General features: G+C 44.2%; 1 protein-coding gene across 2 annotated transcripts in view; it reads right to left on the bottom strand.

Moving 5' to 3' along the window:
* Window positions 1–13,416, bottom strand: part of KLHL12 (kelch like family member 12) — a 267,421-nt gene that overhangs the window by 24,978 nt on the left and 229,027 nt on the right. For both annotated transcript variants that reach the window (XM_069239022.1, XM_069239021.1), the window contains one exon: window positions 7,327–7,513. In XM_069239022.1, coding sequence (XP_069095123.1) covers window positions 7,327–7,513 — 187 coding nt within the window. The remainder of the gene's footprint in view (window positions 1–7,326; window positions 7,514–13,416) is intronic.

The following is a 13,416-nucleotide window of genomic DNA, read 5'->3' as shown; positions in this document are numbered from 1 at the left end:
GACACTGGCTGGTTCCAGATGGCCCACTTTTCTCCCTTGCACGATGAACACATTTTAAAATACTGGCATCTTTATCATCCTGCCTTCTGTCATATCTACTAGGTTTGCGTACCAGGTCTGTCTCACCCACTGTGGTGCTATTAGGATCACTGTTATGCTTGTCTGTTTGCAATTGTTTATCATTACTGGTTTCAGGGAGATTGGTGAAAAGATGTTGGCAAATATCCCTTAGCATTCAGTAGAAAAGGCATTCTGCTGGGAGAGGCAGTGGGATTCCTGGATGGGAAGCTTTGGCCTTTTGAAATTGTGTGTATTGCAATCAATTTTATTTGTGGTGTTCCCAAGTTTAAAGATTATATCTACCATCCACTGGTCTCACTGCCACTCATGGGAAAGCCCCATATTGTCTGGTTAATCTTTCTACTTCTATATTTTGCTGCCCTGGCAGATATATTGCTGCAGGGAAGATCTATTTAATCACCATTGATGCGTTGTCGGTTTGTGAAAAGCTGTCAGGGATACAATTATTGTCTTCACTTCCAACAAATGTGTGTTTTATTGCCTCGCTAGGTGCTCAGTGTCCCCTCATTCTTAGGTTTCAATTGTGTGCACCCCACCAGGTGTGGAATGCATCTGTGTTGATAGTCGTCATGAGGTTTGGTTGTTTGAAAGGTTAGCAAATTGTGAGGTTTTGTAATGTCCACCACTGTATTTCCCTGTGATCCTCTCAATCCTGTTGATTGATCACTGACTTAACAGTCATTCTTGAATGGGTCTCTTATGTGTCTGGCAAAGGGAATTAATGCCATGCTTTAATTCATCATGCCCAGTATTTACACAACAGTTCTCACTGTCAAGTGACTGCACCTTCTGGGAGAATGCAAACTTGCTCCATCAGTACCATCACTTTTTTGGGATAGAGAAGATTTTTGCCTGGTTTGAGCTCAACTCTGCGCCTAGGAATGTCCTCCTTTATTGGCTGTGGAGAGGATTGCTCCATATCCATTTAAGAATCTCAGGGTGCACAGCCTCCATTACTTGCTCTATGCCAATGTGGCACTGTTTTAGTGAGGTCGCCATTACCAACCAGTCATACCTAGATGACTGGTTGGTAATGGCGACCTCACTAAAACAGTACATCTTTTCTCCTACCTTCTCAACGGAACAACATCTCCTGTGAGGCACTTTGTGAATGCCCTTGGTGTTGATTGTAGGTGCCAATTTCAACCAAACTCCAACATTTTGAACTGATAATGAGAATTCCCTACTACAAACCTGAGTTAATTATTGTGGTTGCTGTTCAATGGGATGTGGAAGGAGGCATCCTTGAGATCAATGGCTGCCTTAGAGTGTCCCTCCTGCAGCAACAGTATGACTTCTTGGGGAGTGGTCATCTTGAATTATTGCCTCCTAATGAACATGCTCAGAAATCCTAAGTCTATGTTTACTCTTAACCTCAGATTCTGTTTAGGAATCATGAAATAAACAGCATACACTCTCCTATTCCGTTCTTGGTACTTTCTCTATTTCTCCCTTTTGCAGGCGGTCCGGTACCTCCTTCTATTAGTATTAGTTCTCCTTCACAACCCAACTTTTTTGCTTGGTATATGTAAGCATCTGTTCCAGTTCTGTGCAATAGCCATGTTTTATCATGTTCAGTGCCCAGCTGTTGGTGGTGATCTTTCTCTACTCCTGGAGGAACTATCCCAGTCCGCTCCTTACTGGTTTTGTGTGATGGAGAGTACCCCTTGAAAGTCTTTTGTTTAAGATGCCAGATACTCTTCTGAACTGGCTCATTCCTCTAGCTCTGGATCAAAAGAAGTGTCTTCCTTGTGCCATATGTTGTCACTGTGAACTTGCTCCCTGATAGGTCTGGGTTTGCTGCTGTCTCTGCTGGAAGGCAGGCCTCTTTACTGGCTTGCAACTGAACCGTGTACCCCTTTCAAATGGCCTTGTAGGGCACCCATCCTTTTAGTGGTGCAGTTGTACTTTTTCATTTGTTGCAAGAAATTATTCCCCGTAGCCTCAAGCATGCTCTCCCCCATGAAAATCATGTTAATAGATGCATGGAGTCTGTGCTTAGACCATAGACCCTAAGCTAAGCGTGCCAGGTTAGAGTGGGGCCAGTGCACATCTGCCTACTGGAGGAGTCAGCTGCATAGAGGGAGGACTTAAATGTATTCAAGATGGCCTTGCCTTCTTGTACTAATACTTTTGACCATTTTTTATACTGTATTGCTCAGGTGAATGTTGCATGAGATCTTCAATCCTGTCCAAATCAAATTAGCAATATGCCATTGGGTGGCTGCTGACTTCTCCACCATCTTCCATTATACTACCTGCAGCCTTCTGCCTTCCTTGTCCAGTGGTGGCCTGTGAATTCTGGGGGGGTTAACTCTCCATCTGGTGGCTGTTACAATGATAGAGTTAGCTGGTGCATTAACCCCGATATACGCTGGGTCCTTAATTGAAGGACTTTACTTCTTTCCCACCCTCAGGGTGACTGCCCTCAAAGAAGTTGGTTCCTTAAATGCTTCTTTGCTTTGATCCACAATGCTTGCGAAACACATTATGCATGGAAGTAGTGCTTTCTATAGAAAACCAGCCTCTGCCTGTTCCTTTTCCTTTTCAAGCTACACTGCTCGTCTGCTGACCCCTGGACCAATGCATTGCATTGTATTGTATTTTAGCATTTTTATAGCCTTACAACCGCTATTTGGGGGCACTGAAGCGCTTACCTACATGGGTAGCGACCTAAGCCATGTAGGGTGTGTGGTTGGAAGGGTGTTGCCTTTGTTTTGTTATCATATGTGGGAAGTGTCTCCTTGTCACGAGTGAGGACCGCAGAGGATCAGTTACTTTGTTATGGGATGCAGTGCTTAGCAGTGTGGTAGATGATGAGCTATGAGAGACAGAAGCACAGTTGTTTGGTTTTTGAGTGCTGGTAGTTTTGAACAGCTCTGCAGTTCCCTTTATGGTATTTCTTATGATTATAGTCTGCTTAGGTGGTTACTGCACTGGATTGTCCAATATGAGATATTCTGTATAGTTGTGGTCCATAGCCGGCATGGTTAGAGGGGGAGAGAAGTGGAGAGATAAGTTGGGATGGGCATTTTTATTATCAACCCATATCAGAGTGGCATTGTGAGATGTAAAGAGGAGGTTGGAGTATACAGATATTGGAGACCTGCAGTGGTGGTCTAGATGAGAGTTCTCAGAATTGTCCAGAAGTGTGAGACAGAGCACTTCAGTTATACCAGGTCTGTTCATTTGGTGATGTATGTTTTTTTTTGCCTGTACATTACTGCTGATAGACAACTCTCGTTGAAGATATGTCTTATTTAAATACAAGAGATGTAAGTTACAATTGTCTGCTGACAACTAGGTATTATGGTCTGAGTATTATTGTGTCCCATTGATGTTATATTTAAAATCACATAACTACAAAATGCTCAAGCACAGCCCTTCTTCACAAACTAGCATATTGAAAGCAGTTTGCTCATTCGGTTGTTTCCAATCTGTGGGTTTAAGCTGAAGACTGGGCTTCAGGATGCAACTGTCTTTTATGGGCTCTGTTGCCAGGACACAGCATGACAGTCATTTTAGAAATAGCCAGGCTTCAACTGTCTTCTCAAGTGTATATGCTCCTGGATGTTTCTAATGATGGCTGGTAGTGAGTTCTAGAGCTTCCAAGGTTTCTACCGATAAAGCAGTCCCTCCTACCAATTTCTTATGGTAAGGTGGTGAGATGGCAAGTGGTGCAAGTCTGGAGTGCATTGTTCTGTTTTGATGCATTGCTTGAATTTATTTTAAAAGTATGAATAGCCAGAGCCACTGCAATTATGTGAGATTGTGCGGCTGCTGCAATTTCTCCATAATTGTAGATTTGCCGCATTCACCACATAATCAATGATCCATCACATAATCTGCAAACTTTAACAAAAACATTGGTTTCTAGCTTAAGCGGTTCAAAAGTTTCTAAAAAAATCGGAAACACGAGTTGCCATGCAGTGGAATGCCCTTTGCAAAGGATGACTATTCACCTTTCTGAAGCGTATTGCTATACTTGGGCATTAAGCTGGTACTAATGATGTACAACTAATGCCCAGACAATATTAGCAAGTTAGAAAACTACAAACAATGAAGTAATAGTACCACAAAATGTGCCGCATAATTTGCCTTTTTTCTCGCCATGTAATTTACTCCACCCTGCTGCATAATTTGGCCATTCTCTGCCACATAATTCCAGTGGTCGGGACCCGAGTATAGCAGTCATTTTTCTTGGGAGGCTCTGTAGACAACGCAGAGTGCCTTGAACATTGCCCTTGTGAAGCAATTGCATAGAGCCATTTGTTCTCTCGGGTGAAGGCAGAGAAGAAGTCTTGCAGCAGCATTTTGGAAGGGTTGTATTTTGTGGGTGATGAATGAAGGTGTGCCAAGGTAAAGGCTTTGACAGAGCCAAACATGGGGATTACGAGTGCGAGGATGGCTTGCAGTTTACGTTGGTGTTCAAGGTATGGGAAGATGCAACATAATGTTTTCATTGTGTAGAGGACAGTTTGTAATGTTAACGTGTGGCATCAAGGGTAGTTCTGAATTCATGAATACTACTAGGCTTTCTAACTTCTCTTGATTTTGTTTGAGGAGCTTGCAGGTCCTTACACCATATGGTGGCGAGCTTGAATTTTTGCCACTGTCCACAGGTCATATCCCTGTTTTGGCAGTATTGCGCTTTAGAGGGTTGTTCATCATCCATGTGTTTATGGCACAAATGTAGTTATCAAATTATTAAGTATAGAGATATTCTGGGCTATCCATTTTTAAAATGATCTGGGAGTCATCTGCATAGCAGGAATTGGTTGAGTCCAATGATTTAATCAGGCGTGGTAAGGAAGATAGGTAGATGTTGAAAAATAGAGGGGATATAATGGACTCCTGAAGGATGCCTGTGTCACTTCTGAGGAACGGATGTGAAAGGTAATAGGTTAAATAAACTTTGTGAGTTAAGAAGCAAATGATTTTCGAGCATTTTCACAGATTCTGAGATAGTGAACTCTGTAGTAGAGTGTGGTGGTGGACAGTGCCAAATGCTGCTCATAAATCCAAAAGCAACAATGCAGCTACTCCGTTCTTTCTTTACCACTGTGAGTCTGAGATAATCGCAGATGGACATGACGGCTGACACTATGCCTGTCTTTTTTGTGATATGATTTTTATTTATGATGAAAGGCATGTGGGATGGCTTTGTAGCATGGTGGTGTAATGTCTTTACTGAGCAACCTTTCTGCTATGAAGGCGATGTCTGGCGCTGTTTCTGAGAGTAGGTCGAAGATGTTAAAGCGATTTTTTGATCCCGGATCTTGCATTGAAGAATAGGCATTTTAATTTTTGTGTTGCTTTCGTCTTCAATTCATTATGCTTTAAGGGGGATGTAAGGAGTAGCATGGGTGTAGGTGTAGGGCAGAGGTCTTCAAACTGGGGGGCGGGCCCCCCTTGGGGGGCCCCAAGTGATCTCAGGGGGGGCGCCAAACTCTGGCCAAAAGAAATATTATACAGATAACATGCCTTTGTTTTATGCAGAAGCATGTTATTGCAGTTTTAAAAAGGTAACAGTACTTAACTGCAATGTTTAAATAGGTTTAAACCTATTTAAACATTGCCATCTTCCTACAATAATAGTAAAAAATTCAAAGGGGGGGGCCCAATGATTTTTATTTTTCAACTGGGGGGGGGGCGCGGCATTAAAAAGTTTGAAGACCACTGGTGTAGGGGCAAAGTGAATTTTGGTGTGGCTGGATTGGAGGGGTAATCTGGCTGTGGCTTTTAGTGGAGGTGTAAGGGAAGCTGTTCAGTGATAGGCTGAGAAGAGATGACGGTCTTTATGGGTATGAGTAAACAAACAAGAGAAGAGAACAACACAGAGCTCAGGAATAGGGTGGAGGATTGCAAGGGAGATGCACGGGGAAGAGCAAAATAGAGCAGGGGAAACAAAGAAGGGTAGAGCAAGACTGGCCGCAGAAGCGGGTGGAAACGGTTGGGGAAAGCCCACAAGGCAGAGAACTGCAAAACAAAGGCAATCTTGTCATATGCTAACAGAAAAAAGGAAACTCCCTGCATGTGAGTAGTGGAAGAATCAGCTGATCAAAGGAATGATTAAGAAGCTATGTCCTGGGGGGGGGGGGGAGGGGGGCAAACACAAGATGGGCAAGGAAAGCTACTGAACACGAAGCAGTAGTAAAAGTGACAATAAAAGCAACCAATGCAACATTGGGATGACATCATGGGCATGCAAAATAAAAAAAATAAAAAAAAAGAGAATAGTGACTATTCCGGACACCATCTGTAGATGGTGGAATATTGAACAACATGTGAATGTCAGAAAAGATTCATACTGCAAAACCAAAGCACTGGAATATCATGCAAGGTGAGGCACAAGCACTTCTGGGTAAAAATGAGGCATTTAGATTCTATTTTCTGGGTGTTAACATAGTGGATTGTAACATACATAAGTGACATCCAGAAAGGAAAGACACTCGGAGGTATCAAAAACTCAGATATTTCTGTGAAGAATTGATTGCCTTTTTGGGTGATTCTGGACTGCATTTTCAGGGCTGTTGCATATTGGTTTCATCTGTAGTGCTGGATGAAATAGACAGGAGAACGTGCAACCTTTAGATAGGTAAGAAAACAACCAAATAAAGCGATCTGGACATCCAAAGCTGAAGAAGCATCAGCACAGCCTGGTGTCAGGCACAGGGAGCAGTAACGAACAAGTTACTTACCTTTGGTAACACCCTTTTTGGTTGAGACAGTCCTCACTTTTGAATATTCCCAAAGGCATCAGAACGGATCCATAAAATCTCAAGAAGAACCCTTATACCCCATCAGGTTGCGCCATGTGGTTCAGAGCGATGTCGCTCTGCTCTGGAAGGGATACGTGGGAACCTATATAGGCACCTTCCGTCCACGCTGACAATAGTTATTTTCTGGACTGTTTGTGCTAGCAGATGCAGAATTCATCTCCAGATCGATAGTGTCCAGCGTGCAGATTTCTAATTGGGACCTTTTTAGATGAAGAGTCCAGTTCACAGAATGGGGATGAGGGGATGGTAAAGTCAGTGTGGGAATCTGCGGTTGCAGACTGATGCCCAGGGGAACATTCAAAAGGTGAGGCATCTGTAGTAGGAGAGCGTCTTTTACCAATACACAGGGCCTTACACACATTATACAATGCTGTGCTGGTGGGACCCCTACATCTGCTTCAAATGCCATCCTTCTTCTATAGTAGGCACTCCTAAAATACCATGCAAGATAATAGTGCCTCACCCTGCTATAGCATAAAGCCTTCCTCGCAGAACTGTTGCACCCACGTAGCACCTTGGGGTGGTCATACTGGTCACTGTCGTCCAGGAATCTGTCCGGATATTGTATGCCTCCACAGAAGAGAGGTGTGCTGTCCCATCGAAGCCCCCAACCACATAAATATGGTCGTTTAAAAGAGAGACGCCAGCGCCTGAAACAGAAAAAAACACAAATGCTTAACTAATGGTTGTAAATTGGTATTAACAATGCATGCATGGGGTTATTTTATGTACCATTCTATTACTAGCCCTAAAACTCACAATCAACTAAATGAACAGCTGAAAAACAAGACCTTTGCTATTTTAGTGTACCATTCCAAATATTGTGGTCATGTAAAACGATTTATGACATATAAAAAGCCATGTTGGAAGCTAGTTCTAATCAAAACATAATACTGCAAATACAACTTGCCAATTTGTTTTATTTATTTTTTAGAACAAGTCAGTGGGCCTCTGCACCTTTGAACTTGTGTTTATCTAAAAGACAAACGAGTGGCTAAAGCCTGTGGTTCATCCTAGAAGACAAACCCATCGGAAACCATACTCCAACATGGGAAACTGCTTTCAGTTTAGGGTGCAGAACTAAGTAATGGTTTTGTGAGCCACTTCATGTAAAATTGAATTGAATGCTCCAATCTTTAGTACCAGATGCCATCAGTGATGTAAATGTTGGTGAAAAAGACAGACCATTCAAACCGGCAAGCAAACTGAATGGCAACAACCTAAAGAAATGGAATTCCTCTAAAAGAAAGTCATTTACACATTCAAGTTCAGACCCTGCAAATAACAGCACGGACTTCCATTCAGACCGGGTCTGCTTTACAGACATGGCTCTAAGTAAAGCAGTGGCAGGTCGGATTCACATTTTTTTCAGATACACTGGTTCTGGATTCTTGAAATAACCATGATGTACATGCTCTGGAAGACTTGTGTATTTGACAACATCCTTTTTCCGCCCTAATACCAAGCACATTTTCAAGCAAACACTGAATATGAACACTGAAAGTTAAGATAATATTGGATTCCTACTTGCACTAACTTTCCAACAGTCCTCATACAAAAAGCAGAGAAAAACATCTGGGCTTCTATTGACTTTTTTGACATAAATAAACAAGTCCCATTTTGACAGCTACCAATGCCATGAGAGATCACCTTAATGGTGCATCCGACCGCAGTAAGACCACCATCGGTCATGTCACACACTATTCAAAATACGCACTTTTTTTTAGTTAGCAATTTTACACAGCACAAGTGACCTCGAACACGGATGAGAGCGCAATGAAAAAGAAAAACAATTTCACATACAATAGGCAGAAAAAAGGACAGGGGAGGTTGAATTCCACAGAACGTAATTCCATCGCCATCATTATGGGCTTCCACCTTCATGGGGCACAGTGATTATGAATCCCCTCATTACAACTTGAGGCCTACTTTGGTGATATCAAATATAACAAAATACGGCAGATTACGGAGACAGCTCAAGCGACGCATGCAAACGTTACAATAATCGATCTAATAGCCAGTATGGAACGTGTCTGTAAAACGAAAAGTTGATGAAGCACTGAGGATACTTGGTAGGGGTGTAACTGACGGAGGCATTAAACTCCAAATACGAAAACGCCAGGGTAATCTATGTAGCAGAGTGCCTGAAACAGATGCATTTCAGGGCTTGGTAAGGTATTATTTTCCATTCCATATTGCAAATGCCTACCAGAGATGCAGCTCTGACAGCTAAAAAGAAAACACCCAAATAAAGCGATCTGGACATCCAAAGCTGAAGAAGCATCAGCACAGCCTGGCGCCAGGCACAGGGAGCAGTGAAGAACAAGTTACTTACCTTTGGTAACACCCTTTTTGGTTGCGACTCTCTATAACTGCCGATTCCTCACCGTTGAATATTCCCCCAGACATCAGAATGGATCCAGAAATTCTCAAGAAGAACCCTTGCATGCCATCAGGTCGCGCCACGTGGTTCAGCGCGATGCTGCTCTGCTCTGGAAGGGATATGTGGGACCCTATATAGGCCCCCTCCATGCATGCTTACAACAGTTACTTTCTGAACTGGTTGCGCTCGCAGATGGAGAATCATCTCCAGATCGATAGTGACCACTGGGCAGATTTCTAATTGGAACCTTTTTAGATGAAGAGTCCAGTTCACAGAATGGGGGTGAGGAGATGGTAAGGTTAGTGGGAATCTGCAGTAGCAGTCTGATGCCAGGGGAACATTCAAAAGGTGAGGCATATGTAGTCAGAGAGACTTTACCAGAAAGAGAGTTAGCAAAGGTAGGTAATTTGTACTTCTGATGGAGACGTGAAACTGCAGATTCTTCATGTTTTGGAAAGATGCTAAAGCAGTACCTCCCAGGTGGTGGGTTTGTGAAATGACTGAAACCAAAAGTCCTGCCGAACCAAGCGGCGCAGAGCCTCTCTCAATGGACCTGGCTGACTAGACAGTAATACTTTGTGAACGTATGGTGGGATGTCCATGTAACAGCCTGGAAAAGGATCTGGACAGGCACCCCATGTGCAAATGCAGTTTTAGCAGTCTTGTTTCTAGTGGAGTGAGCCCATAAGCCCTCAGAGGCTGTTTTTTTGTCAATGCGTAGCAGGATCTTAATACAGTGCATGATCCAGCAAGAGATAGTCTTGTTCTGCACAGTCTTGCATTTCCCAACTGCAGCAAATTGTAGGAAACTGTCCCTTTTTGACATGGTCACCCCCACTTTTTACCTGGTATTTAATGACATTTTGACAGAAAATGCACTGGGTATCTGCTATTCAGGTCCTCAGTGTCAGATCTCTTCCCCCAACAATTGTTCCCTAATTGGCAGTCCCTAGTAAATGGTACCCCAGGTACCAAGGGCATGTGTACCAAAGAGGGTCCCCGAGGGCTGCAGCATGTATTGTGCCACCCTAAGGGACCCCCCCCCCCCCCACCTAGCTCACGCAGACTGTCATTGTAGGCCGCATGTCTTGGCACAGCTAAAAGTGAAAACACAACATGCCTTCTAATACATGTGACTGTGTCTTTGTTGACTGCTGGACACAGTAAGTGATCAGGAAGCCATTTTTAGTACAATTGTTGGGAAGTGGTCAATACGAGTTCCTCAGCTACAGGATGGCTTCACTGAAAATAGGGGTGTTTGGAACAGAACATCTCGGATTAATAATCCTCCAGTGATGGATTTACTAATACATGCACCAAAAGGGCACTTTAGAGGTGCCACCTGAAAAAAACTACCAACTACCAGTGCGCTGGCTTGCTGGTCTTAACCAGTATTCCACCGGTAGATACATTTCTGCCACTCAGCGGTGAAAGCCTCTGTTCTCGGGCAGTCAGGAACAAAGGCTGCTCTGGTAGGGGTGTTGCACAGTCCTTCCAGTATGATGACCTGCGAATTAGCATTCCAATGCAGCGGGCTTCAAAAAGCCCACTGCCTTTGGTATGCAAATCTGGCTTTCCTCAGAGGTGAGGAGATGCCAACCCCTCCGACCCAGGGATCATTTGGCACTTGGACAAGCAGGAAAATTAGTAGTTAGAGAAGCATGTCCACCTTCAGGCCAGTTCTATCCCTAATGTGAAGCTACCTGATGTGAGCATGAAATTTATAAGTCTGCCGTCTTGGTGATGGCAGAACTATGGTTTCTGTGACAGGGTTATGCCCACTTCCCAGAGGAAGTGGGCATATATAAGGGCATAGTAACCCCAGGGGTAAGTAGCCTCTTGGCTACTACCCTACGCTCCCCTAACACCGTAAAATTCTGTATTTAGGAGAGCCCCTGGCACCAGGAAATCAGAATCTGCTGACCTGAAGAAAGAAGGCGGACCCTGAGGGGTCCCAAAAGCAAGAACAGAAAAACAGCAGCTGACGTGGCCTTAGCCCTGCCGGCCTTCATGCTGTCCTCGACAATTGTGCCAAAGACGACTTGCCCTGCAACTGCCTGTGCCTCCAGAAGCCTGGGAGGACCTCCAGCCATCAACCAAGGCCCAGGAACTCCCGTGGAGTAGTGGAGCTGCTCCCCTGTATCCTACAGGCACCCCAGAAGAACTGAGAGGACTCTGGACTGTCAAAACCAAAGAGCACAATTGAGCTCAAGTGGGCCAACGGTACCAGGGTGGTCCCCCAACACTCTAGAAACAAAGCCCACCTTGGGTTTGCCAACTGTGAACTTCTTGACCCGCCTGAAGCCTCTGTGTGCAGGCCCTCCCCCCCTACCATGAGTGACCCGGTGACAAAAACCAGGAACCTCAGAACCCCTCTGTACCATCCGCCCCAGACCAAGGAGTAGATAACCGAAGGAGTCCCTACGTCCCAGAGCCTCAGGAGACCTGAGCTCCCTTGTTGGTTCAGCCGGACTGGTCCCCCAGTCCCAGCTTGCAGCATCTTTCGAACTGGACCATCCACCACAGGATAACATTAGGGCACCTGATACTGAAAAACACCTCTACACTCCGACACCCCAGTGCCTCTCGAGGTGATCTGTTAGTGCTGTAGTGTACCCTACCCCATACTCACCTTAAGTCTGGAAGACTGGTCCTGTAAGTCGCTGAAAAGTACCTGCATGCAATATATGCCTTTCCTCTATAGGATAACATTACAGCTTAAGAAATTGCATAGTCTTGATTTTTCAAACCTGTAAAAATTAATAACTCAAAAAGTACTTACCTGGTCGTGATAATCTTGGTGCCTAAAATTATATAAAGATAAATGTTATTTTTCTAAATTGGATTGGATCTCCTTACTGAGCCGTATATGTCATTTATGAACTGCGTGCATGTAGCAAATGTCTAACACTCCTCTCCGATAAGCCTAAGGCTGCTCGACCACACTACCTCCTAAGAGAGCACCTTGGGATTCCTAGATCAAGCCTCTGTCCACTTATAAGGGATACCTGGACTCTTTGCACAGTATACCTCTTTTTGGTATATTATAGAAAGAGCCAGCTTCCTACACAAATCCAATAAAGGACGTCTACCCAGTGTTCTCCAGTACGATCATTATAGAAACTAAGAGACCTTTTTGTATCCAATCAATAGAATTTCTCCCTCTCCTTAGAAGGGCCAGGCAGAGTTAAGAACGGCAGAAGGGTTAGGTTCTGTCTTCCAGGAGCAAGGAGGTTTGAATTCATAGAACTAGCTTGTCCTGGTAGAAAGTGATGTAAGGTTGGGGTTGACCGAGAGGTCTTAGATCTCTCACCCACCGTACCCATATTATGGCAACAATTAAGACTGTCTTGAAGATAAGCAGCCGCAGAAGACAATGGTGCAGACATCGAAGTGGGCATATACGAGAAACTTAAAGAATAAATTTAAATCCCATTGAGACATAATAAATGAAGAATGGAGACACACATGCTGTAAACTCTTAAGAAATAATATCACTATCGGTGATTTAAACAACTGTAAAAAAAGGCAGATATAGCTGACAAATACCCTTTTAAGGGTGCTTAAAGGAAGTCCTTGCTGGATGGGCACACCAGGATCAAAAACTGTCATTCCAGCCATGTCCACAGTGCTGGGCCTCCTGGCACAGAGCCCACAACCCCACCCTGGCCTGCTTATTGGCAGTGGCGTTGTCTGTGAGAACATGCACCAGCTTCCCTTTGTTGGAAGGAAGGAAAGCTTTCAACGCCAAGCTGATGGCTCAGAGCACCAGCAGAATGTTATGAAGTCAAGCCTCCACTGGAAACCAGACATCTGATCTCCACCTCCCCCAGGTGGACATCCCAACCTAAACCAATGTATTGGTCAGCACTTTTAGTTTTGGGTGGGATAGGGAGAGGGGGGTCTGCTCTCCATCGTGATCCAGCAGCCACCACTCCAGCTCATTTTGCAGTCTCCTCTGAAATCTGGACCTGATCGGCAAGATTACTTTGGTGTGTTGGTCACTGGGACTTCAAATCCTACTGCAGAGGCTGCATATACCACCTGGCATGCTTGCAGGCAGGATACATGAGGACATCAGCCATAGCAAATACAGAATCATCCTCAATGAAATGCAGAACCAAGGCTGAGATATCGAGATCATAGATAGAATGTCCTTGATTGACCACT

Source organism: Pleurodeles waltl, chromosome 6 (genome assembly GCF_031143425.1).
Source record: "Pleurodeles waltl isolate 20211129_DDA chromosome 6, aPleWal1.hap1.20221129, whole genome shotgun sequence".
Taxonomy (NCBI): domain Eukaryota; kingdom Metazoa; phylum Chordata; class Amphibia; order Caudata; family Salamandridae; genus Pleurodeles; species Pleurodeles waltl.
The sequence above is the reverse complement of the archived record's forward strand: the minus strand, read 5'-3'. Positions and strand labels throughout refer to the sequence as shown.